Below are 27,923 nucleotides of genomic sequence, written 5' to 3'. Positions count from 1 at the left end.
GTTTAGGTTTGAATGAGCAAGAAATCAACTTTTGTTTTGTTAACCATTATGATTTTAGGTTTTGTCTGCCATGGTATCTAGTGTTAATTATCTTGACTAATATACTAACCATGGTGATGGACTTTCCTTATAATCAAATAGCTATAATAAAAGCATGTATTTCTTAAGTAGGCTATGAAAATTAAGTGAAAGAATGCATGGATAGCACTTGACATAAAGTCTAGCACATTTGTATATTCAATTGTCCAGTAAAATATCTAACACAGAATAATTGTTAATAAATGTTAGCTGCTGCTGCTGCTGCTGATGTTATTGTTATTATTAGACCTCATATACCAATAGAACTGAAATGTATTGTGAAAAGTAGCTGTGGTTATACCAAAAAATGTGTCTATTGTATAATTTTTTTGAGAATTTAGAAAGAAAAGTGATAAGAAATGGAAGCCCATAGGGGATTATTAAGTACACATTATGTCAAATAAATCTAATTTTCATTATTATTGGTGCTTAATAATTTATGTAATATTTATACGGGCTGTCTTGATATTTAGAGATCTTTGCATTTAAGAGATTTTCATAATAATCTTAGGACAAAATAGAAAATATTTAGTCATGGGTATTTTTTTACTGTTTTTTTTTTTTTTTCTAGATGGAGTTTCACTCTTCTTGCCCAGGCTGGAGTGCAGTGGCATGATCTTGGCTCACACTAACCTCTGCCTCTCAGGTTCAAGTGATTCTCCAGCCTCAGCCTACCAGGTAGCTGGGATTACATGTATGCACCACCATGCCCAGCTAATTTTGTATTTTTAGTAGTGATGGGGTTTCACTATGTTGGTCAGGCTGGTCTCAAACTCCTCACCTCAGGTGATCTACCCACCTCGGCCTCCCAAAGAGCTGGGATTATAGGCATGAGTCACCACACCCTGCCTCAGTTTTTATGTAGTTGAATAATCTTACTTAACAACAATTTTAAATGCTTCAATGCTAACCTGGAATTAGCTTTTTAAGGGACTATCTCAGGATCATTCTTTTTATTACCATATTAGAATTAAGTACAAACAACATGATTATACATTTTATGAAGCCAGAAGAGTGAGCTAATATTTTATAAAAAATAAAATTATAAATATTTAGACTGAAGCAAAGAGCTAAAACCAGGAATGTAAAATGTTTAGCAAGTATAAATCTGCCATTTAAAAAAAATATTCAAACAGATTAAACGATACATGATTTAAAGCAAATTCATGCGAAGGCATTCAACTTTTAATTTTCCTCAAGCTAACTATGGAGGAACAGTGTATTTTGTGCCTCTTCAATAGCTGATATATCTTTGGCTTTATGAATTGATGCATCCACAGTGAGATAAAAACCTACTATTTTACTCTGATGTCAGCTCTCCTAGGATTATGATTCACCTTTGAAAATGATTATAACCAGCAGAAGCTTTTATAGAAATGGGTAATTATAATGCTAAGGGGACTTGGAATCAAAACAAGGGGAGACTGTTCCTTAACATAAAACTTTCTTACAATTAGACCAGCATAAAGTCAAAATGAAATATTTAAGAAGTAGTCACTTCCTTCACTGAAAATATGCAAACATAAGCTGGGATAAGCATTTGTTGAGCTTTTTGAATAAGGAAGGCAGTACAAATAATTGGTTTGGTTGCACTAGAAGTTTTCTGTAGTGCCAGCTATCTTGTAATAGTCTGTAGTTCTTTGATTGTAAGTACAGTGAACAAAGCCTTGGAGAAATATACGAGAATATTAAGTAGCCAAGTGTAACAGGAGAACTAGGTGGAGAAAAGAGACAAAAGGGAAAGAAAAATTATTCAAAAAATAGTTACTTTCCAAATTTGACGAAAAACTGTATTCTACATATTTAAGGTATCAACAAACTCCAAATAAGATAAACAGAAATATTTCCATCCAGACACATTATAATCAAAATATTAAGAACAAAATATAAAGATAGAATTTTGAAAGTAGTAAGAGAAAATTCATTACATGCAAGGAACTCCAATGAGAATAATAACTTACTGCTCATCAGATATAATGAGGCCAGAAGGCAGTAAGATAACATCAAAATGCTGAAAGAAAAGAAATCTATCAACCAAGATTCTTAAATGCAGAAAAAAACTGTCTTTCAAAAATAAAGGTGAAATAAAGACATTCCTAGATGAACGAAGGTGAAATAAAAACATTCCCAGATAAATGAAAGCTGAGAGATATCATTGCTAAAAGATGTGCCTTAGAAGGAGTATGAAGGAAAGTGCCACAAGTTGAAAGCAAGTGGCACCAAACAGTATTTCAAATCCACATGAAAAACCAAAGAGTGCTAATAAAGGTTAAAAAGCCAGTAATTACAGCTACTCGGAAGGCTGAGGCAGGAGAATGGCGTGAACCCAGGAGGCAGAGCTTGCAGTGAGCTGAGATCTGGCCACTGCACTCCAGCCTGGGCGACAGAGCGAGACTCTGTCTCAAAAAAAAAAAAAAAAAAAAAAAAATGGAGTAATTATAAAACACAATGTAATTGCACCTTTCTTCTTCTTTTCTCTTTTAACTTAATTTAAAAACAACTAAATAAAACAATATGTATATATAATTATATTGTTGGCTATATAACATGTAGAAATGTAATATCTTTGGTAATAACAGCATAGAGGAAGTAGGTGTAACAAAGTTTTATTGGAGTAATGAAATGATGTGAGATGGTAAAAAGCCTAGAGAAAGAACTAAGACAAAAATCGGTAAATAAAAAAGCTAATAACAAGTCTATGACTATATATACTTGCTCTCTACTTTGTCAGTTTTCTAAATATATATACAGTATAATTACAAAAATATTTTTACCATATATAGACATTATACATTATATGTAGTATCTATATATGCACAAAAGTGGGAAATGACATCTGTAAGAGTCAAGTTTTCATATTTTACTGGAATTTACTGGAAATCTGGTGTCATTTTGATAACTTAAGATATATATCTATTGCAAGCCCTAGAGTGACCCCTGAGAATATAGCCCAAAAAGAAAATTAAACAATCATTAAAATAATTTAAATGATGCCATAAAAAATATTCACACACCATATCAAGATAAAATTAAATGTGAATTGTTAAAGATCCAATCGAAAGACAGATTGCCAGATTTAATTTAAAAACAATCCACCTACATACTTTCTAAAGCAAACACACTTTAGACTTAAAGTTTCATGTAATTTGAAAGTAAAATGATGGAAAATGATACCATGCAAACAGCAATCATCAGAGAACTGGAGGGACTGTATTAATATCGGTCAAAAAAATAAAATGAAAAAGCAGTGTTGCTGGAAATAAAGAGGGGCATGTCACAATAATGAAAGAGTCAACACTTTAGGAATATATAACAAATATAAAAATGTATACACCTAACAATAGAAACCTCAAATTGACAGAAAGCAAAATCTGACAGAACTGAAGAGAGAACTAGACATTGCAACAATAAGAATTGGAGACATTTATATGCCACTTTGAATAAAGGATTCACTAAATGGGTAGAAGATCCAAATGAACCTAGAAGATTTGACCAACAATGTAAAGCAGGCACACTGAATGAACCACTCATCAGTAGCAGAATACACATTCTTCTCAAGTGTGCATGGAATATTTTCTAGTTTAAACCGTATACAAGTATACCAGGTTATGAAAAGAATTCAGGAATTTTAAAAGATGGAAATGATTCAAAACATGTTCTTTATTCATTATGAGATTACATTGGAAATCAATGATAGAAGAAAATTTTTAAATCTCACAAATGTACAAATAACGTGGAAATTAGAAAACACCCGTTCTCATTTCTTTGTTGTTGTTGTTTGGTTTTGCGGTTTTTTGTTTCTAGTTTTCATTTTGTTTTGTTTTTTTGGTAGTGGTTGTTATTTTAGGACTACTTGAGTGTCTATTTTATTTAATTGTTTTTATTTTACATTTTTAACTTTTATTTTAGGTTCAGGGGAACACATGAATGTTTATTACATATATAAATTGTATGTTATATGGGTTTGGTGTACAGATTGTTTCCTCACCCAGGTAATACGCATAGTACCCGAGAGGTAGTTTTTCGTTCCTCACCGTCCTCACACCCACCACCTTCAAATGGGCCCCTGTGTCTGCTGTTCCCTTCATTGTATCCATATATACTTGATGTTTAGCTCCCATGCTCAGAATAATGGCCTACAACTCCAACCATATTACTGCAGAGGACATGATCTCATTCTTTTTCATGGCTGCGTGGTATTCCATGTTGTGTATATACCATATTTTCTTTATCTAGTCTACCGTTGATGGACATTAAGGTTGATTCTGTGTCTTTGCTACTGTGAATAGTGCTGTGATTTCTATTCCTTTTGAGTACTCATTCTGTTTTAAGTTCTTTCAGAAATTGTCAAACTACTTTCTACAGTGAGTGCACTAATTTACATTTCCATCAACAGTGTATAAGCCTTCCCTTTCCTCTGCAATCTTGCCAGCATCTGTTGTTTTTTGACATTTTAGTAATAGCCATTCTGACTGGTGTGAGGTGGTATCTCACTGTGGTTTTGATTTGCATTACTCTAATGGTTAGTGATATTGAGCATTGTTTCATATGCTTGTTGATTATATACATGTCTTCTTTTAAAACGTGTCTTTTCATGTCTTTTGCCCAATTTTTAATGGGGTTGTTTTTCACTTGTATATTTGTTTAAGTTCCCTATAGATTTTTGGATACTAGACCTTTGTTGGACTCATAGTTTGCAAATATTTTCTCCCTATTCTGTAGGTTGTCTGTTTACTTTGTTGATAATTTATTTTGCCATGCGGAAGAAGCTTTTTAATTTAATTAGGTCCCATTGGTCAATTTTATTTTCTTTTGAGAAAAACTCTCACTCTGTCTCCTAGGCTGGAGTGCAGTGGTATGATCTCAGCTCCCTGTAACTTCTGCCTCCCAGGCTCAAGGGATCCTGCCACCTCAGCCTCCCTAGCAGCTGTGACTACAGGCATGTGCCACCAAGCTTGGCTATATTTGTATTATTTATAGAGAGAGGGTCTCACTAAGTTATGCAGCCTAGTCTCCAGCTCCTGAGCTCAAGCAATTCACTGGACTAGGCCTCCCAAAGTGCTGAGACTACTGGTGTAAGTCACCATGCCCAACCACATTTGTCAAGTTTTGTTTTTGTTGCAATTGCTTTGGCCATCTTGATCATGAAATCTTTGCCTGGCCCCATGTCCAGAATATTATTTCCTAGGTTACCCTTCAGGGTTTTCATGGTTTTAAATTTTACATTTAAATCTTTAATAGATCTTGAGTTGATTCTTGTATATGGTATAAGGAAGTGGTCGAGTTTTCATTTTCTGCAAATGTAGTATAGTTTGAAGTCAGGTAATGTGATGCCTCCAGCTCTGTTCTTATTGTTTAGGATCATCTTGGCTATTCAGTCTGTATTTTGGTTCCATATGAATTTTAAAATATTCTAATTCAATGAAGAATGTCATTGATAATTTGATAGGAATAACATTGAATCTGTTCATTGCTTTGGCCAATATGACCATTTTAACAATATTGATTATCAATATTGATTCTTCCTATCAATGAACATGGAATGTTTTTCCATTTGTGTCATTTCTGATTTCTTTGAGCAGCATTTTATAATTCTCATTAGAGAGTTCGTTCACCACCCCAGTTAGCTGTATTCCTAGGTATTTCATTCTTTTTGTGGCTATTGTGAATGGAATTGTATTCTTGATTTGACTCTCAGCGTGGATGTTGTTGGCATATAAGGATGTTATTACTTTTTGTACATTGATTTCATATCCTGAAACTTTGCTGAAGTCATATGTCAGATCAAGTCCTGCCCCTCCACCTCTCTAAGCAGCTTTCCCTGACAGCTCAAATGTCCTTGAAAGTTGTGACATCTGCTGCCAGAATTCCAGAAGTCTGTGGTAAGAGAGGCACGCTTCTTGCCTGCTCAACTCACCCCTTCCCCAGAAGTCATTGGGGGTCAAAATGAGTCCTGATGTGTGGTAACTACATGCAGAGGTCCCAGATTCCTGCCCCTTCAACCTAGCATGTATTTCTTGTCTGTCTGCTCTCAATGCCTTCCTTCTGAAGATCTGCTTGGAGTGCACCAGTCTTCCTGATGTCCTGGTCCCTTGGTGGTAGATGTTCCTCCTACCTTTTTTCTTTTTTTCTTTTTTTTGGTGACAAGGTCTTGCTGTGTTGCCCACTGTGAACTCAAACTCCTGGACTCAAGTGATCTCTAGTAGCTGGAACTACAGTCATGGACCATCACACCCAGCTACACCCTCTCCAATAACCAATGAATCAGAGAAAAAAATTACAAATGACATTAGAAAATATAGATAGGTAAATGAAAACAAAAACAACTTATGAGGTTCAGCTAAAGCAGTACTGAGAATGAAATTTATATCTGTAAGCACCTCTATTAAAAATGCAAAAATAGTTCAAATATATAACCTAACTTTTCACCTTAAGAAAAAAAGGAGAAGAAGAAGAGGAAGAGGAAGAAGAAGGAGAAGGAGAAGGAGAAGGAGGAAGAAGAAGAAGACTCAGGCTACTAGAATCAGAAATGAAACAGGGGACATTACCACAATTTTTCCAGAAATAAAAAGGATGATAAAGGAATACAATGAACAATATGCAAAGAAATTTTATGATAGATGAAATGAACACTTTCCTAGAAGTATAAAAATACACAAATATTTGAAAATCATTTATATAGTGAATAATTTGAAAATAATTTAAGAATACAATTTTATTTATAATAGAAACAAGAAGAACAAAATACTTAGGAATAAATTTAACAAAGGAAGTACAAGACTTCCATACTGAAGAATTAAAGTAGATCTAAATAATTGTAAAGATACTCATGTTCTTGAAATGGTTGACTTAAAATTGTTAAGATGATATTACTACTGAAAGCAGTCAAGAGATACAAGCAATCCCTGTCAAAATTTCAATGCTTTTTCTTTTCAGAAATGGAAAAGGTGATCCTAAATTCCACATAGAATGTAGGAGATTTCCAGCAAACAAAACGATCTTTAAAAATAAAAACAAATTTGAAGAACTCACAGTTCCTGATTTGAAAGTTACTGCAACGCTATAATAATTAAGACAATGTGAAACTGACATAATGAAAGACATTTAGATCAAGGCAATATAATTTTTTGACAAGAGTGCCATGATAATTTATTGAGGAAAGAATAATTTTTCAAAAAATAGTGCTGGGAAAGATATATATCTGCATTCAAAAATTGATGTTGGATCCCTATACAAAAATGTACAAAATTTAACCATGTACAAAAATTAACTTTAAATGGATCATAGACCTAAACATAGGAATTAAAATTATAAATGTCTTAGAAGAAAAGATAGGAGTAATCTTTTAACTTGGGCAATGATTTTTTAGATATGCCACTAAGAGCATAAGCCAAAAATATTAAGAAAAGAAAAAAAAGAAGCAAATAAATACAGATAGAAATTGAAAGACTGAACTACATCAAAGTTGAAAAAATAAACAACTTTGTTCTTCAAAGTATACCATCAAGAAAGTGAAAAGACACTCACTGAGTAAGATAAAATATTTGCAAATAACATATCTGCTATGGACTTGTACCCAGAAATATTAAAAATCTCTTACATCTTTGGCCACCAGGGCAATACAAATAAAGAATTCAATGAGATTCTATTTCATACCCATTCAGATGGCTATAGTAAAAAACACAGACAGTGCAAACGGTTGGCAAAGATAAGGAGAAATTGGAAACTTCATGGATTGCAGATGGATTTCCATACATTGCTGGCTGTAAAATGATGCATACATTTACTTTCTATTTTGTTTATAATTAATACCTAATAATTATACATATTTATGTGGTACAGTGTGATGTGATGTTTCAATACATGTACACATTGCACAATGATCGATAGCATAATTAGCATATTCACTACTTCAAACATTTACCATTTCCTTGTGTTAGATGCATTCAAACTCCACTCTTCTAGCTATTTGAAAACATGCTACAAATTGTTGTTGATTATAGTCACTCCCCAGTGCTACAAAACACTAGAACTTATTCCTCCTATTTGTGTATCTATTAACCAACCTCTGACTATTTCCCTTCTCCAACACTCCCCAGCCTCTGGAAACCACTATTTTATTCTTTACTTCTATGAGATAAACTTTTTTTAACTTCCATATATGCAAGAGAACATATGATATTTGCCTTTCTATACCTGGCTTATATCGCTTAATATAACATTCTCCAAGCTCATCATGTTGTAGTGAATGACAGGATTTCATTCCATTTTATTTCTGCATAATATTCCATTGTATATATGTACCACATTTTCATTATCCATTCATCTGTTGATGAACAAAGGTTGATTCCATTTCTTGGCTATTGTGAATAGTGCTGCAACAAACATGGGAGTTCAGATGTCTCTTTGAATACTAATATCATTTCCTTTGGATGAATACCCAGTAGTGGAACTTCTGGATCATATGATACTTCTATTTTTAGTTTTTTGAGGAACTTCCATACTATTTTCCATAGTCATTGTAATAATGTATGCTCCTACCAACAGTGTATAAGGGTTCTCCATTCTCTGCATTCTCACTAGTATTTATTTTTATTTTTTTTGTTTTTTTGATAGTAGCCATTCTAAGAGGGTTGAGGCAATATCTCACTGTGGTTTTGATTTGCATTTTCTTGATGATTGGTGATATTAAGCATTTTGTCATATACTTACTGACAAATTTTATGTTTTCTTCTGATAAATGTCTAGTCAGGTATTTTGACTATTTTTTATTTGGGTTGCTTGTTTTTTAGCTATTGAGTTTGAGTTCCCTATGTATTTTTGATATTAACCCCTTATCACATGTATAGTTTGTGAATATATTCTCCCATTCTGCTGATTGGTTCCTCTGCTGTGCAGCAGCTTTTCAGTTTGGTGTAATCCCATTTGTCTATTTTTGCTTTTGTTACCTGTGCCTTCAAAGTCTAATTCAAAAAGGCCTTGCCCAGTCCTACATCATGCAGCATTTCCCTTTTGTTTTCTAGTAGTTTCAAAGTTTCAAGTCTTACATACAAGTTTTTAATGCATTTCAAGTAGATTTTTTATATGGTTAGAGATAAGGGTCTAGTTTCATTCTTCTGCATGTGAATATTTAGTGTTTGCAGCACCACTTATTGAAAAGACTGTTCTTGTTGAATGATTATTCCTGCCACCTTTGTCTAAAATCAGTTGGCTGTGAACATATGAATTTACTTATGAGCTGTCTATTATGTTCCACTGATCTGTGTGTCTGCATTTATGCCAGTACCATTCTGCTTTGGTTACTATACCTTTTTAGTGTATTTTAATGTCAGGTAGTATGCTTCCACTACCTGACATTAAAATATACTAAAAAGCTGTAGTAACTTGTATTCATTTTGCTCAAAATTGCTTTGGATATTCAGGATCTTATATAATTTGGGGATTATTTTTTCTATTCTGTGAAGAATGTCGTTAGTATTTTGATAGGAATAGCAATGAATCTGTAGATCACTTTGGGTAGTATATTAGACCGTTCTCACACTGCTATAAAGATATTACCTGAAACTGGGTAATCTGTAAACAAAAGAGGTTTAATTGACTCACAGTTCTGCATGGCTTGGGAGGCCCCAGGAATCACAGCAAAGGCAAAGGGGAAGTAAGGTACATCTTTCATGGCTGCAGGAGAGAGAGAGTTCAGGGGAAACAGCCACTTTTAAACCATCAGATCTTGAGAGAACTTCCTCATTATCATGAGACCAGCATGGGAGAAACCACCTCCGTGATCTGATTATGCCCCACCAGGTCCCTCCCTCAACATATGGGGGTTACAATTCAAGATGAGATTTGTGTGGGGACACATATCAGGTAGTATGGACATTTTAACAATACTAATTGTGACAATCCATGAACATAGGATAGTTTTCCATTTATTTTTGTGTTCCTGAAACTATTTCATCAGTATTTTGTATTTTATAGAAATATTTTCTTTTCATGGTTAAATTTATTTCTAGGCATTTTATTTTTGTAGTTATTGTAAATGGGATTGCATTCTTGATTTATTATTCAGACAGTTCACTGTTGGTGTATTAAAACCCTACTGATTTTTGTATGTTGATTTTGTATCTGCAACTTTACTGAATTCATTTACTAGTTATAAGAGTTTTTTGGTGGAGTCTTCATGGTTTTTTGTATGTATGATCATGTCATCTGCAAGGAGGAATAGTTTGACTTTCTCTATTCCAATTTGGATCCCTATTTTCCCTCTTGCCTAATTGCTCTGGCTGGGACTTCTAGTACTATGTTGAATACAAGTGGTGAAAGTGGGCATCTTTATCTGTTTCCAGATCTTAGAGAAAAAGCTTTCAAAATTTTCCCATTGTGTATTATGTGAGCTATGGTTTTGTCATATATGGTCTTTACTGTGTTGAAGTATGTTCCTGCTATATCTAATTTGTTGAGTTTTTTATATTTATTTGTTTATTTGTTTATTTTTGAGACAGAGTCCCACTCTGTCACCCAGGCTGGAGGGCAGTGGCACGGTCTCAGCTCACTGCAACCTCCACCTCCTGGGTTGGAGCGATTCTGCTGCCTCAGCCTCCCAAGTAGCTGGGACTACAGGCACCCACCAGCACACCTGGCTAATTTTTTTTGTGTTTTCAGCAGAGATGGGGTTTCACTGTGTTAGCCAGGATGGTCTCCATCTCCTGACGTCGTGATCCGTCCACCTCAGCCTCTCAAAGTGCTGGGATTACAGGCGTGAGCCACCACACCATGACTTTGTTCAGTTTTTATCAAGAAGGGGTGTTTAATTTGATGAGTGCTATTCCTGCATCTGATACAGCCACTTTTGAAAAACAGATTGGCCATCTTCAAACATTAAACAGTTATCATATGAACCCCTAATTTTATTTCTAGCTGTATACCCAAGAGAATCATAAACATATGTCCACATACAAATTGCGTATGAAAGAAGCAGTATTTATAGCAGTTCAAAGGTGAAAACAAATCAAATGTCCATGAACTAGTAAATAAAAAATGCATTACCTAGTCCTGGGCATATAATGAATACATATAATGAATGATATTCAAATATAAAGAGGAATGAAATACTGATATATGCTACAACATGGATGATTCTTGCAAACATGTTAAATAAGAGAGAAGACATAAAAGGCACATATTTTATGACTCCATGTATATGTAATGCCCAGAAAATACAAACCTATAGAGATATAAAATAGGTTTGTAGTTGTCAGGGGCAGAAAAGAGGGAGGAACAAGAAATGATTGTTAATAGATACCACATTTCTTTCTAGGGTGATGAAAATGTTCTTGAATTAGATAGTCAGACAGTTGCATTATTCTGTGACAAAAAAACACTGAATCATACCCTTTATATGTATGTGTGTATATATAAAAAGTGTGTATTTATGTATGTATGTGTGTGTATGTGTATATATGCATGTGTATGTAGTGCATACACTTCATGATGGCTGCATTATTCTGTGATAAAAAGTGGCAAAGATACACTGAATTATATACTTTATATGTATGTGAGTATTTATATAAATTATATTTATATTTACATATTATTTAACATTATATTTTATATAATTCATAATATATAATATAATATTTTATATAATTTATATTTATAATTCATAATTGTATTTTAAATTATATTTATAATTGCACATAAATATATACATATATACACATACATTAAAAGTGTGTATGTATGTGTGTATATGTATGTATATATGTATGTGTGTATTTATATGTATGTGTGTGTGTAGGTATATATAGATATTGATTTGTGTTTTCTTCCTTTTTGTAATTAATAAACTTTATTTTTTTAGCGCAGTTTTGTTCATAGCAAAATTGAGCAGGAAGTAGAGAGATTTTTCCATAACATTCTATTTCATTATATGCACGACCTCCTTCATTATTCACATCCCACACATTTAATACAGTGGTACAATTGTTACAATAGATGAACTTAAACTGACACATTATTATCTGCAAAAGATCATAATTTGCCTTAGAGTTTACTCTTAATGTACATTCTATGAGTTTTGACAAACGTATAATGACATTTATCCAACATTACAGTATCATTTAGAATCATTTCACTACCCTAAAAATCCTTTGTGCACTCCTTATCTATCCTGTCCTCCCCACCTTATCCCTGGCTACCACTGATCTTTTTACTATTCTTCACAGGTTTACCTGTGCACACATGTTATATACCAGTATCTGGAATCATACAGTATGCAGCCTTTTTAGATTGACTTCTTTCACTCAATACTATGCATTTATTTTTTGTGTTTTTTTAAATGTCTTGATAGCACAAGTCTTTAGCACTGAATAATATTCCATTGTCTGGATATACCAAGGTTTATTTATCCATTCACCTACTAAAGAACATTTGATTGTTTCCCTATTTTGCCAATTATTAATAAAGCTGCTATTAAATATAAATATCCATGCACAGGTTTTTTGTACAGACACAAGTTTCCAGTGTTTTCAATTCATTTTGATGGATACCAAGGAACATGAGAGCTGGATTTTACGGTGAGAATATCTTTAGTTTTGTAAACACTGCCAGTCTTCCAATGTGGTGGTACCATTTTGCATCCCGCCAGCAATGAATGAGAGGTCCTGTTTTTCCATGACCTCATCAGTATTTGGTGTTGTCAGTGTTTTGAATTTTGGCCATTATAGTAGGTGTGTAGTGTTATCTTATGAAGTTGCAATTCTCTAATAACATATGATGTGGAGCATCTTTTTATATGCTTTCTTGCTGTCTGTATATTTTCTTGTCTCTTGTCAAGATATGGACAAAGGAGGTCTCTTGTTCATTTATTTATTTATTTATTTGCTTTTAGAGACAAGATCTGGCTCTGTAGCTCAGGCTGGAGTGCAATGGTGCCATCATATGCTGTTGCAACCTCAAACTCTTTGGCTCAAGCAATCCTCCTGCCTTAGCCTCCCAAAGTACTGAGATTACAGGGGTGAGCCAGTGCACTCAGCCCCTTGCTCATTTTTTCATCTGATTATTTATTTTATTATTTTTGAGTTTTAATAACATTCTTTATCAACTGTGTGTTTTGAAATAGTTTTCTAAGTCTGTGGCTGCTCTCTCATTCTCTGGATATTGTCTTTTGCAGGGCAGAAATTTTAATTTTAATGAAATGCAGATTAACAGTTATTTCTTTCATGGATCTTTGGTGTTTTTTAAAGAAGTTATTGTCATACTCAAAATTATATAGGATTTCTTCTGTTTTCTTCTCTGAGTTTATAGTTTTGCATTTTATATTTAAATCTATGAGCCATTTCAAACTAATTTTTGTCATGGGCGTAAGGTCTATGTCTAGATTAACTTGTTTTATTGGCATATGGAGAACCGTTTATTTCATCACCATTTGTTGGAAAGACTGTCTCGCTTCATTGTTTTGCCTTTGCTCTTTTGTTAAAGATAAGTTGACTATTTTTATCACGGGACAGATCTATTTCTGGGCTCTCTACTTTGTTCCATTGATCTATTTGTCAATACTCTTGCCAATACCAAACTGTTTTGATTATTGTAATTGTACACTTTAAAAACATACATTCTTTGGCATATGAATTGTATCTCAAAGAAGATGTTATTTTTAAAACCAGAAAGAATAGTGAACAAGGAAATTTTGAAATAAAAATTAATTGAATACTTGAATTAAGATCAAGTGTAAGTAATATTCCTACAATCTAGAATTTATTTTGTTTTAAAGAAGTCAAACATAATACACATTATGAAACAAAAAGGAAATGCAAATTGAATATATTCCACAGAGAGAAGAGCTCAGAGAGGGATTTGTAATTGTTATATAATAAGAGATAAAGCAAAATTTATTATATCAGATGAAGATAGTAAATCTGTATTGGCTTATAATCTACTCCAATTAATAACAGCTCTCTGCCCAGAGTGTGAGAAAGGCAGTGTCAGAAAAGCTTTTGAGTGTATTAGAGATGTCTACCATTATCAAGGATATAAGAAGTTGTAGATCAAAAAATGAAATTGAGAGCTGATATAAGAAAAACAGCTAAATTTTAAAGTTTCTTCTTCAGTGCCAAGCAGATTTTACTCAATCCTCACAGCAAATATATTAAGTGGGCACTTCCATTCTCCCATTTTATAGATGAAGAATCTATGACATCGTGAATTTAAGTAGCTTTCATGAAGTTACTTTCTGAAATGATAGGATGTGGCATTCCAGACATGCAAGTGATTTTGCTCCTGTTTTTTTTTACCCGAACCACTATCCAACAGTGGCTGTAGCTGTCCAATGGCTCAAAAAAGAGAAAGTTAGATCCAAAGCACTGTTTCAGTGGACATCGGACTAGTAAGACTTACGTAGTCAGTGTGGTCCTGGTGGAACTCACATATTTGGACCTAAGATATCAGGTAGAGAAATGTAGATATTCAAATTAAGATCCTGATCATAGAGGAAAAAAAGATTGAAGCACCATGATCCTTAGAAGATGAAAGAAATGGTAAGCTTGGGAAAAGGGAAATATAATTATCAAGGAACCTGTAAAAAGTTTGACCTTAATTCTAAGCCAAACTTGCCCAGTCTATTTTTTTTCAGTCCTTATGGCCAGGTATGAAATTGGTTTAAATATTTTGTTCTACCTAAAATTACCAGACAAGTAGAACTCAGGGTGGAGTAGTGAAAGCAAACTGCATAAAAGGCAAATTTTAAAAGGGAACAAATCATAAAGCTGTAATGTACTGCCTTAGAATAATGAAACCCCTTATAAAAGACCACATATTGTATGATTACATTTATAAGAAATATCCAGAATAGGCAAATCTGGCAGACAGAAAGTAGATTAGTGGTTGCTTAAGGTGGGGGAGATGGTAGGAGACAGGGAATGGTGAATAATGCTAATATGTATGGGGTTTCTGTTTGGGGTGATGAAAATGCTCTAAACCTAGACTGTCGTGGTACTTATGGTTGCACAACTCTATAAATGCATTACAACAATTACATTGTACACTTTAATGATTTAATATGCGACTAATATGGGATATTAAGTATATCTCAATAAGGATGTTTTAAAAATCATATGTAGGCACTTTTAAAGCATGACGAATGTCAACAATAGGTATGGCTATTTGAGACGCCGTTGTCACTAACAGCCACATCATTGCAATGGATAACTGCTTGTAAGCAGCCTTAATAACTGATGATCAAGAAGCAATGTTTTAAGTAGTTTGCACATTAGTGTGAAAAGTACTTATAAATTCGTGTTTTAGTGTGTTTTTCTGCTTTAATGTTTGTAATGCTCTATTTTCATTTTTGGAAATCAAATAGGGGTTGGTGGTTAACATTTAATGTTTTACAATTTTCCCATGTAGAATATAGAGAAATAGGCACCAGGATAGCACTTCTTTACAGAATGTCTAATTTTCAGAAATGGATTAAAGATGTAAAGTGAGAGGGATAATTCCTGTGCATCTCTGTAACTTTCTATTCTATTACAATCTATCCCCAGTATAGCTTTATTACATGTTAGATGTGAGATGTTTCATAAACTATATTCTTTATTATAGTGATCTTGTACCATATCTTAGATAAGTCATTTATACCAGAGTATATGTACACGTGTAATGGGAGAGACTTCACTGAAAACATTTGCTACTAAGAAAATAGGAAGAAATTGCAACCGTTGCTATAAGTTAAGTGACATTTTTGCATCTAGCAAATCAGGAAAAACTCAGTACATGACAGAAGTTTATGCCACTGCTTTCTTCCTTATATTCATTTCTTTTTCCTTTTTTTTTTTTTTTTTTTTTTTTGCTGTTCTTTGCTTCACCTAAACATAAAGCGTATGTATCACATAAGGCTATAAGCGTGTGTGAAGGTGTCAGGCCAGTTTGCTGAGGAAAGCAACTGCTTCAGACTCACTTGTGAACGTTCAAATCACAGCTATGCTGATTTTAAATAGGTTTGGACCATTTGTTTCTTCACAGTTGGTTCATAAATCTGCAATACATTCAGAAGAATCAAACAAGCTCTGTTGACCACAAATGGTATTGGCTTCTGTATTCCTCTGAGTCCCAAAAATCCAACTATCTGTTCAGACAACTGAAAGTAAATTGGCTGATATGATCTAGTTGTTTTGCTCTAAAGTTGAGAGGTACATAGAAGGTACAAATACAAGAATATTTGCTTTTTAACAAGCTTTTGTTTAATAGTATATCTAAAACAGGGCATTTTGTTGCCTTTGTGTCAAAAAAATCAGTTTGTGGACGTTATGGCTGGAGAAAGGACAATCAATACTTCAAGTATTATCTGGTATTATTATTTAAAAAGTACTCAAGGGGGTGTGGTGGCTCACTCCTGTAGTCCCAGCACTTTGAAAGGTCGAGGCGGGTACATCATGAGGTCTGGAGTTTGAGAGCAGCCTGATCAAAATGGTGAAACCCCATCTCTACTAAAAGTATAAAAATTAGTCGGGTGTGGTGGTGTGCATCTGTAATCCCAGCTACTCAGGAGGCTGAGGCAGGAGAATTGTTTGAACCCATGAGGCAGAGGTTACAGTGAGCTGAGATCATGCCATTGCACTCTAGCCTGGGCGACAGAGCAAGATTCCATCTCAATAAATAAATAAATAAATAAATAAAAAGATGCAAAGGTGTCATTTTCTTCACTTTTAACCTGAGTATTACTAAGAATCATGTAAATGGAAATAGTATTTGTTCAAAATGATTTTCTTATTTTAAGAATAAAATACTTTAAAATGACATTGTATTAGTGAAAGTTTTAAATGATTTTTTATGATAAACAATTTGAATATGACATTGAATTAGGAGAAAGTATGTGTTTAAATATGAAAAGTATGAACTGTGAAACAGTAATACATATAAAAATATTTCTTCTAGTTCACCAGATCTGCTTTTTCTCCAGTTTTTCCCATGTCAACAAATGGCATCACCATTTACCTGGTTTCTCAAGCCAAAATGCTACCATTCATCTTTGATTTTTTTCTGTCTCACTTCTGCTATCTAAGTTATCAGCAACCCCTTCTGACTATACTTGTAAAACATATGCCAAATCTTTCTACTTCTCTGTGAATTTTTTTGTCTTCATCTAGGCCCTACCTATCATAAAACCTTACCTGGGCCACTAGAGTAGCCTCTTAACCAGTCCCCTACTTAAACTTTTATGGTCCACATTCAAACCCATTGCCTTCATGGTAAAACACATACCATATCAGTCTCCTACTTCAATGGCTTCAAATCTCAGAATGAAATCCAAACTTCTACTGTGTGACCTACCATGCCCCATAGAATCTGGCCCCTGCCTTACCTATGTAACCATCTCTAGAACCACCCTTCTCTTACTCAGCAGATTTCAGGTGGCTTTCTCTCTGTATCCCTAACAGGCTAAATGTGCTCCTGTCTACTGCCTTTACATTAGCTTCCCTTTTCTTCTGGAATGTTCATTCCCCCAGATTTTCTCCCTGCTTGTTCTTACTTATATTTTCCCATCTAGGATTAAATCAGATATCCTCTAAAAAGCCATTCCTATCCACCCAATCTAATTATTAGACCTTCTCACTGCCAATTAATTTTTATCAGAGCATTTATTTCTATTTGATATTTTCTTATTTATAAATTTGTTATCTGTCTTCTCCATTAGAAGTTTCATGAGCCCTGGGATAGTGCATTTCTTAGTAAATACCTCATGTATTTTGTTTAAAAAAGTGTCTTATACACAAAAACAAACATTCAATTTTATGTATGCACTGTTCACACATTATATTATTATTAGACATCTATATTTAGCAAAGAAAACATTTACAATTAAAGACAGACTGCTAATATTCATGGAAAAAACTCTCAAACACAAAGGCAAACAAAATTAACAGAAAAAAATTAAGAACTAAGGAAAGTTTGAAATAACTTTTATATTTGTGATCCCTGAATTTCCATAGAATTTGCAAGCTACTAAAATATGAATGAATGGATGGAAGGATAGATAGATGAATTAATAAGTGAATGAATCAAAATGATTCTAGGAAGCCAGAAGATACTTAATCCTTCATTGAGATCATATGTAATTTTAAGTAGCTGCTGGGAGGTTATGGGGGAAATTGGTATCTGTTATATTAATAAAACAATGAAATTGAGATATGAGACTCAAGACTAGACAAATGGTCACATTTTGGACATTCTAGGAACATTATCCTCCCTTCTCCAAATTAGAATAATTATTAACACACTAGGATGAATTAAAATTGAAATAAAATAGAAATAAATAAGCATCCCAGGATGATCAATATCTCTGAGCACTCCTATTATCCATTAATAGCACACTAGTTTGCCACAGCACACCAGTTGGGCAACTTTATGTAAAAATTCAGGAGAGGGAGCTCCCTTTGTGTTAGTCTATTCAAGCTGTCATAACAAAATTCCAGACTGGGTGACTTAAAGAACAGAAATTTGTTTTCTTACAATTCTAGAGTCTGAGTCTGAGATCAGGATGCCAGCATGGTAAGTTTCTAGTGAGGACTCTCTGCTTTATAGAAACCACCATCTTGCTGTGTCCATATGGCCTTTCTTTGGTATGTATGCATAGTGAGAGAGGGAAAGTGAGCTATCTGATATTTCTTCTTATAAGAACACTAACCTGATTCAATCAGGGTTTCACCTTTATGGACGAATTTAACCTTAATCACTTTCTGAGGGGCCTCACTACCAAATAAAGCCACACTGGGGGTTGGGGCTTTGTCTTTGTCCATTTGGGCTATTATAACAAAATACCATAAACTGGGTAGCTTATAAACAACAGATTTATTTTTAAAAATCATTGTGGAAGCTAGGAAATCCAAGAACAAGACACCAACAAATTTGATGTTTGTTGAAAACCCACTTTCTGGTTTATACATGGTGCCTTCTGACTATGTGCTTACATGATGGTAGAGGATGAAAGACCTCTATCAGACTATATATATATATATATATATATATATATATACACACACACACACATATATACTTTTAAGTTCTGGGGTACATGTGCAGAATGTGCAGGTTTGTTCCATAGGTATGCACGTGCCATGGTGGTATGCTGCACCCATCAACCCATCATCTATCTACATTAGGTATTTCTCCTAACGCTGTCCCTCTCCTAGCCCGTCACACCCCGACAGGTCCCAGAATGTGATGTTCCTCTCCCGGTGCCCATGTGTTCTCATTGTTTAACTCCCACTTGTGAGTGAGAACGTGTGGTGCTTGATTATCTATTTTGGTGTTAGTTTGCTGGGAATGATGGTTTCCAGTGTCATCCATGTCCCTGCAAAGAACATGAACTCATCCTTTTTTACGGCTGCATAGTATTCCATAGTGTATATGTGCCCCATTTTCTTTATCCAGTCTATCAGTGATGGGCATTTGGGTTGGTTCCAGGTGTTTGCTATAGTGAACAGTGCCACAATAAATATACATGTGCATGTGTCTTTATAGTAGAATGATTTATAATCCTTTGTGCATATATCCAGTAATGGGATGGCTGGGTCAAATGGTATTTCTGGTTCAATATCCTTGAGGAATCACCACACTATCTTCCACAATGGTTGAACTAATTTACACTTCCACCAACAGTGTAAAAGCATTCCTATTTCTCCACATCCTCTCCAGCATCTGTTGTTTCCTGACTTCTTAATGATCACCATTCTAACTGGTGTGAGATGGTATCTCATTGTGGTTTTGTTTTGTATTTCCATAATGACCAGAGATGATGAGCTTTTTAAATATGTTTGTTGGCCACATAAATGCCTTCTTTTGAGAACTGTCCGTTCATATCATTTGCCCACTTTTTGTTCGGGTTGTTTGGTTTTCTCTTGTAAATCTGTTTAAGTTCTTTGTAGATTCTGGATATTAGCCCTATGTCAGATGGATAGATTGCAAAAATTTTTCTCCCATTCTATAGGTTGCCTGTTTGCTCTGATGATAGTTTCTTTTGCTGTGCAGAAGCTCTTTAGTTTAATCGGATCCCATTTGTCAATTTTGGCTTTTGTTGGCATTGCTTTTGGTGTTTTAGTCATGAAACCGTTGCCCATTCCAATGTCCTGAATGGTATTGCCTAGGATTTCTTCTAGATTTTTTATGGATTTAGGTCATATATTTAAGTCTGTAATCCATCTTGGGTTAATTTTTGTATAAAATGTAAGGAAGGGATCCAATTTCAGCTAGCATATGGCTAGCCAGCTTTCCCAGCACTGTTTATTAAATAGGGAATCCCTTCCCCATTTCTTGTTTTTATCAGATGGCTGTAGATATGTGGCGTGATTTCTGAGACCTCTGTTCTGTTCCATTGGTCTACATATCTGTATTGGTACCAGTACCATGCTGTTTGTGTTACTGTAGCCTTGTAATATAGTTTGAAGTCAGGTAGCATGATGACTCCAGTTTTGTTCTTTTTGCATAGGATTGTCTTGGCTATGTGAGCTCTTTTTTGGTTCCATATGAATTTTAAAGTAGATTTTTCCAATTCTGTAAAGAGAGTCAATGGTAGCTTGATAGGGATAGCATTAAATCTATAAATTACTTTGGGCAATATGGCCATTTTGATGATATTGATTCTTCCTGTCCATGAGGATGGAATTTTTTTCCATTTGTTTGTGTCCTCTCTTATTTCCTTGAGCAGTGGCTTATAGTTCTCCTTGAAGAGGTCCTTCACATCCCTTGTTAGCTGTATTCCTAGGTATTTTATTCACTTTGTCGCGATTGTGAATGGGAGTTCACTCATGAATTGGCTGTTTGTTTGTTACTGGTGTATAGGAATGCTTGTGATTTTTGTACATGGATTTTGTATCCTGAGACTTTGCTGAAGTTGCTTATCAGTTTAAGATTTTGGGCTGAGAATATGGGTTTTTCTAAATATACAATCATGTCATCTGCAAACAAAGACAATTTGACTTCCTCTTTTCCTACTTGAATATGCCTTATTTCTTTCTCTTGCCTGATTGCCCTGACCAGAACTTCCAACATTATGTTGAATAGGAGTGATGAGAGAGGGCAACCTTGTCTTGTGCCAGTTTTCAAAGGCAATGCTTCCAGTTTTTGCCCATTCGGTATGATATTGGCTGTGGGTTTGTCATAAAAAGCTCTTATTTTGAGATATGTTCAATCAATGCCTAGTTTATTGAGCATTTTTAGCATGAAGCCTGCTGAATTTTGTCAAAGACCTTTTCTGCATCTATTGAGATAATCATGTGGTTTTTGTCCTTGGTTCTGTTTGTGTGATAGATTATGTTTATTGATTTGCATATGTTGAACCAGACTTGCATCCCAAAGATGAAGCTGACTTGATAGTGGTGGATAAGCTTTTTGATGTGCTGCTGGATTCAGTTTGCCAGTATTTTATTGAGGATTTTCAGATAAATGTTCATCAGGGTTGGCCGAAATTTTCTTTTTTTGTTGTATCTCTGTCGGGTTTTGGTATCAGGATGATGCTTGCCTCATAAAATGAGTTAGGAGGATTCCCTATTTTCTATTGTTTGAAATAGTTTCAGAAGGGATGGTACCAGCTCCTCTTTGTACCTCTGGTAGAATGTGGCTGTGAATCCATCTGGTCTTGGACTTTTTTTGGTTGGTGGGCTATTAATTACTGCCTCAATTTCAGAACTAGTTATTGGTCTATTCAGGAATTCAAATTCTTCCTGGTTTAGTCTTGGGAGAGTGTATGTGTCCAGGAATTTATCCAATTCTTCTAGATTTTCTAGTTTACATAGAGGTGTTTATAGTATTCTCTGATGATAGTTTGTATTTCTGTGGGATCAGTGGTGATAACCCCTTTATCATTTTTTACTGCGTCTATTTGACTCTCCTCTTTTTTCTTCTTTATTAGTCTGGCTAGTGGTCTATCTATTTTGTTGATGGTTTCAAAAAAAAAAACAGCTCCTGGATTCATTGATTTTTTTGAAGAGTTTTGTGTCTCTGTCTGCTTCTGTTCTGCTCTGATCTTAGTTATTTCTTGTCTTCTACTAGCTTTTGAATTTGTTTGCCCTTTCTTCTCTAGTTATTTTAATTGTGATATTAAGGTGTCAATTTTAGATCTTTTTGCTTTCTCCTGTGGGCATTTAGTGCTATAAATTTCCCTTAATATTATATCAGAAGGTGAAGTGGGAGCTGGCATATCACCTGAAGACAGAGGTGCCCAGCTTTTTTAAACAACTAGATCTCATGTGAACTACTATTAACAGGAACTCTCTTGTTATCATGAGGGGTCACCTAGCCATTCATGAGGGATCTTTCCCATGACCCAAACACCTCTCACCAGGCCCAGTATTCAACTTTGGGGATTGCATTTCAACATGAGATTTGGAGGGGACACACATCTAAACTACACTGCCTCACAAACCGTACTGTGCAAAATAGTAGGCTAGGGGCTAGGAATGTGGCACCAAAGACCAAAGGAGTAGATCCTTACTCCTAAGAAGCTTGTATCAAGTTCAATCTTGTAGCTAAAAACTACTACATAGAGCTTTAATGTAAGTGTAATATGAGTAATTCTATCAGGAAAAACATATGTGATAGTTTAAAACATATCAATTTTTTAAGCAATAAGGAAAATATGACATGTGGAAAGCCATGGAAGAATGCATAGAATATGAACAGATATAGATGAGAAAAACAGCATACTGAACAAAACATAAAATAGTAGACACAAAGGCTCAGCGATGATAAGATATGATGCATGTGCTGGGAAAAAATAAGTCGCTCTTTTCTGCTATTGTATAATCCTAGGCTAAAAGTGGAAACTATTCTTTGGCCTATGGGTGGAAAACCATAAAGATTTTGTCTTCCTTTGTTCTGTGTAAGGTACAATGTTGTTAGAACCCTATTTAAGAAAGATAAATATTATGGCAGTGGGTGATTTCTTGAAACAGAGATTCTGAAAACAGAGAAAGAAATTAGGAGACTTTTTAAAGTGTTAATGGGACAATGTTCAACCAATTAATGAGAGACTTTGGCTTTTGACTCTTTGGGTCCCCCGTGTCTTGCTTTGGACACACACATTTAGTGTTTATTTCTGGACACTTTGGCTTTGTATTCTGATGAACTGCCTTTTCTACTTGATAGACTTGATTTCCTACTTTGCTGTAGAATTTACTTACTTTTCCAATGTTGATACTCCTGTAGCCTTTCATGAAAATCTTGCCTATTCAATTATGTTCTACTGTTTGTCTAGACCACAAGCCCTGCCCTTCTTCATGGTTCCTTTAACTTCCATAAAACTACCAGCATCATATTTGACATTTTTACACATAAAGACAAGGTAATTTTCTAGGGAAGATCAAACCCTTGTAGACTAGAGTTAGCAGGAATGTAATTTTAGTAAGTGGAAGAAATCAGGAAACATATTTTTCTCCTAAATGAACAAGCATAACTTTTATACTTGTATTTGTCACCTGATTCTGAATTCATTAATAGGTTTGTCAAAATGTAAATATGCAAACAACAATGTGGTTCAATTTATTGTGTTAATTAAGTTGGGTATAGTAACAAATACACCCAGAAATATATATTGACTAAAACATAATTACTTTTGATTTCTGGCTCCATGAGTGACCAACTTGGATGATTCCGGTCCGTGAGTAGTTTTTTCAACAAGTGATTCAGGCAGGCAGGCGATGTCTATCTTATAGTTCCACCATCTTTGGGGTTTCATTCTCATCTCTACATAGTGGAAAGAAGGTGCACATTGTTTCTTAAAACAATCCCTTGGACAAGAAATGACACATAGCAATTGTGTTCACACTCTATTAAAAAGGACTTAGCCCATGGTCACACAAAGGAAAGCAAAGGAAGTTAAGAGTTTTAGTATTTTTATCTGTCCAAAAAAGCGAAAAACAATTGATGGCTGCTATTATTTTCCACCAGAGTTAATAAAAATAAGGTAAAATGGATTACAATGCCTTTGCAACTATGACATAATAATAACTTGTTAAATGTGGCCTAAGGCTGCCTCTGTTCCTTGATTCCTTACGTAATGAATTGCAACCTAACTTAGTATGCAAACAAACTGAAAGCCTAACTTAGGGGTATATTTTTGTAAAAGATAACTTAAGTCATAGCCAATCACAGCAGCCAGGCTTCAGCCAATCACAGGCCACCAATTGATATGATTATGTCCACATAAGGCAAAATTGAACCATAACCAATCAAGATATTTCTATATTTCTTCCATCTTCTATCTATAAATACTCCCTGCTCATTTATTAAGCAGAGTTTTCTAAAATTTCACTGGTTCTGGGTGCTACCCTGTTCATGAATTGTTCTTTGCTTAAACTTTGTTTCTTTTAGCAAACTATATGAAAAAATAATATGTGTCATTAAGTAGTACTAAGTATATGATAAGGTGCTGCTATTGAGTCAGTGCAAGTTAAGCAATTGTGAAAGATAATACAGAAAATATAAGAATTAGATTTCGTGCATTTCTATGGGAAAATGTTTTAATAGTAATTTTTTTCTCCAAAGTTACTATTAAATCACAAGTTGAAAACATACTTGGGAAAAAATCCTCTTAGTAAAGTAAATAACAGGTTCTTATCAACTTTACTGATATATTTGAACAGAAAATAAAATGTGCTTAGCTCTTGTATAATGTATAATATTTGTCTTTTTTTTGATGTAGGTCAGGAGTCTAAAGATGAAATTGTGGATGAAAAATTGGATACCAGTTTTAGGATATCAGTTTTCAAACTACCCATATGTACTTCCGTTTCATTGAAGAATATTGCAGTATTGAAAGAGAATAAACAAGATTTTTTTCCTGCATATCCTCAGCCAATCTTTGCTACTCATCCAAAGCAAATCATTAAAAAAGACATACGATTGGAGAGGAGTATGAAAGAGTTTTTTGCAACACAAAGAGCTGGTATGAAACTCCGAGCACTTAGTGATATTGACAAATATTACACAGAACAAAAGAAGCAGGAATGCCATAAAGAAAAAGTAAGAGTTGTAGCCATGGCACAAGTTGCTCGAGAAAGAGTTAGAGTAACTGTTAATGAACATTTGAATCAGAAAAAATATGCTACACAAAAACTAATTGAAGAAAATAAAGAGATAATTCAGAATGGTTTACGACAAGTTTGGCAAAACAGATTCAACTACCTTGAAAAAGCTAGAGAGAGAAGAGCTCTGTTTCTAAAAGAAAAATCCCAAAAGGCTACAGAGCGTTTATTAGTACAAAATTTAAATAATGAGCGCACTCTTTTGACCAGAGGACTACTTAAAATTGACAGACTGAAGAAGAATGAGGCTGTCCTAAAAGAGAAAAGCCTGATGGTTAAGCAAAAACTAAAAGCAGAAAAATATGGGAAGAATTTACTTAAAGAAATGAAAAAAGTTAGGTAGGTCCAATGTAGGTGTAATAGAAGCATTTAAATCAATTACATGTGAATATTGCATACTAAATTTTAAGACCTAATAATTAGTATTTTGTTTATAACATAGTACATTCTACTTTGAAAAACTGAAACAAAGAACAAATAATGTACTAATATATTACCAAAGATCAGGCAATAAAATAACTCTGTCTTTCCCCGTCTCTCCACTTGTGCAACAAAACCTATCTACCTCTTAGTTACGAGTTGTTCTTATTATCACAAATGGCATCGTCATCAGCCTCTTGACCACTGCTATCAACCTCGGTCTTTTGCAACAATCTTCATTGCCAATATCTAATGTTTTTCTACTCACTTTACTTCTAAAAGGAGTCTCAAAAGGATCCTTCCTTTTCAATACGACTCCTCCTATTCTAACTTAGGCTGTCATAATTTCTCTACGAATTCACATTATTCTTCCACCTGAGATCTTCATTCCTATTCTTCATCTTTTCTTCAACCCAAGTCTTTTCTCTGGCCTACAAACCTCAACTGTCTTTAAAATAAAGTTCTGATCATATCACTTCCGATTTAAATATATTAATAGCTTGCAGTTGTTCACAGAATAAAACTGAATTTGCTTAAATGGCATTTCAGACAATGCGCTCTGTTCTTTCTAGTCTAGACTTATCTCACGCTAAATTTTCTGCTATAACTTCCTCCCTCCTCCCTCTAGCAGCACTCTGCTCTAAACAGACTATTCTGTACTCCCTACCCAACTTTGTACTCTCTTATTCCTATGACTTTACTGATGTTATCCCCTTTTTACTCAAATATGTACTCCTCAAGAGCACTACAAGCTCACAATGTTAATATTGTCTAGATATTATTATGCAACAAAAGCCTCTATGTTATTGTGCAAATCAGAATGCTTTGCTGTATTCTAATTGCTGAGAAGGTAGTGCCTACATGTGAAAAAAAAGACACTCTTTTCTCCAGGGAAGTGCCTCACAAGTGGCTGATTCTTGACTGTGTGTGACCTTGTTTCATACCTACTTGCCCTCATCATAGAATGCATGAACTACACATCCACTGGTAAAATTTATCCTTTTATTACCCATCTTTTAGCAACCAACTCAATGGCATTTTCACTTTTAATCTCTTACCAACTGCTCCTCCAGTCTGAATTAGTCTCTTTAATTTTGTGGTGATTTTATATACTTTATTGGAATCTCAATGTTACCAGTTATAACCAGAGAGCTTTTATCATGGTTGCATGGTTGGGTTGTGAAGTCTTTTTTTTTTTTTTAATTCTTTATTTTTTATTTATTTTACTTTAAATTCCTGGATATAAGTGTAGAATGTGTAAGTTTGTTACATAGGTACACATGTGCCATGGTGGTTTGCTGCACCTGTCAACCCGTCATCTAGTTTTAATCCCAGCATGCATTAGCTATTTGTCTTAATATCCTCTCCTCCCTCACCCCCAATCGCCCAGCAGCCCCAGTGTGTGCTGTTTCCCTCCCTATGTACATGTTTTCTTGTTGTTCAACTCCCACTTATGAGTGAGAACATGCAATATTTTGGTCTTCTTTTCCTGTGTTAGTTGATGGCTTCCAACTTCATCCATGTCCCTGCAAAGGACATTATCTCATTCCTTTTTATGACTGCATAGTATTCCATGGTGTATATATACCACATTTTCTTAATCCAGTCTATCACTGATGGGCATTTGGGTTGGTTCCATGGCTTTGCTATTGTAAATAGTGCTGCAATAAACATACGTGTGCATGTGTTTTTATAGTAGAATGATCTCTATTCCTTTGGGTATATACCTAGTAATGGGACTGCTGGGTCAAATGGTATTTCTGGTTCTCGATACTTGAGGAATTGCCACCCTGTCTAATGGTTGAATTAATTTAATCGCCACCCTGTCTAATGGTTGAATTAATTTACATTCCCATCAACCGTGTAAAAGCATTCCTATTTCCCCACAGCCTCACCAGCATCTATTGTTCCTTGACTTTTTTAATAATCGCCATTCTGACTGGTGTGAGATGCTATCTCATTGTGGATTTGATTTGCATTTCTCTAATGATCAGTGATGTTGAGCTTTTCTCATATGTTTTTTGGCCACATAAATGTGTTCTTTTGGAAGTGTCTGTTCATATCCTTTGCCCACTTTTTGATGGGGTTGTTTTTGTTTTGTTTCTTGTAAATTTGTTTACATTCCTTGTAGATTCTGGATATTAGCCCTTTGTCAGATGGGTAGATTGCAAAAATTTTCTCCCCTTCTCTAGGTTGACTATTCTCCCTGATGATAGTTTATTTTACTGTACAGAAGCTCCTTAGCTTAATTAGATCCCATTTGTCAATGTTGGCTTTTGTTGTCATTGCTTCTGATGTTTTAGTTACGAAGTCTTTGCCCATGCCCATGTCCTGAATGGTTTTGCCTAGGTTTTC

At 34.5% G+C, this 27,923-nt stretch overlaps 1 protein-coding gene across 2 annotated transcripts in view; it reads left to right on the top strand.

Annotated features, from left to right (window-relative positions):
- Positions 1 to 27,923, top strand: part of LRRIQ3 (leucine rich repeats and IQ motif containing 3) — a 184,147-nt gene that overhangs the window by 141,402 nt on the left and 14,822 nt on the right. For both annotated transcript variants that reach the window (XM_033225312.1, XM_033225311.1), the window contains one exon: positions 24,767 to 25,487. In XM_033225312.1, coding sequence (XP_033081203.1) covers positions 24,767 to 25,487 — 721 coding nt within the window. The remainder of the gene's footprint in view (positions 1 to 24,766; positions 25,488 to 27,923) is intronic.

Source organism: Trachypithecus francoisi, unplaced genomic scaffold (genome assembly GCF_009764315.1).
Source record: "Trachypithecus francoisi isolate TF-2019V2 unplaced genomic scaffold, Tfra_2.0 Lachesis_group12, whole genome shotgun sequence".
Taxonomy (NCBI): domain Eukaryota; kingdom Metazoa; phylum Chordata; class Mammalia; order Primates; family Cercopithecidae; genus Trachypithecus; species Trachypithecus francoisi.
Note: the sequence above shows the minus strand (reverse complement) of the source record. Positions and strands in the feature narration are given on the sequence as shown.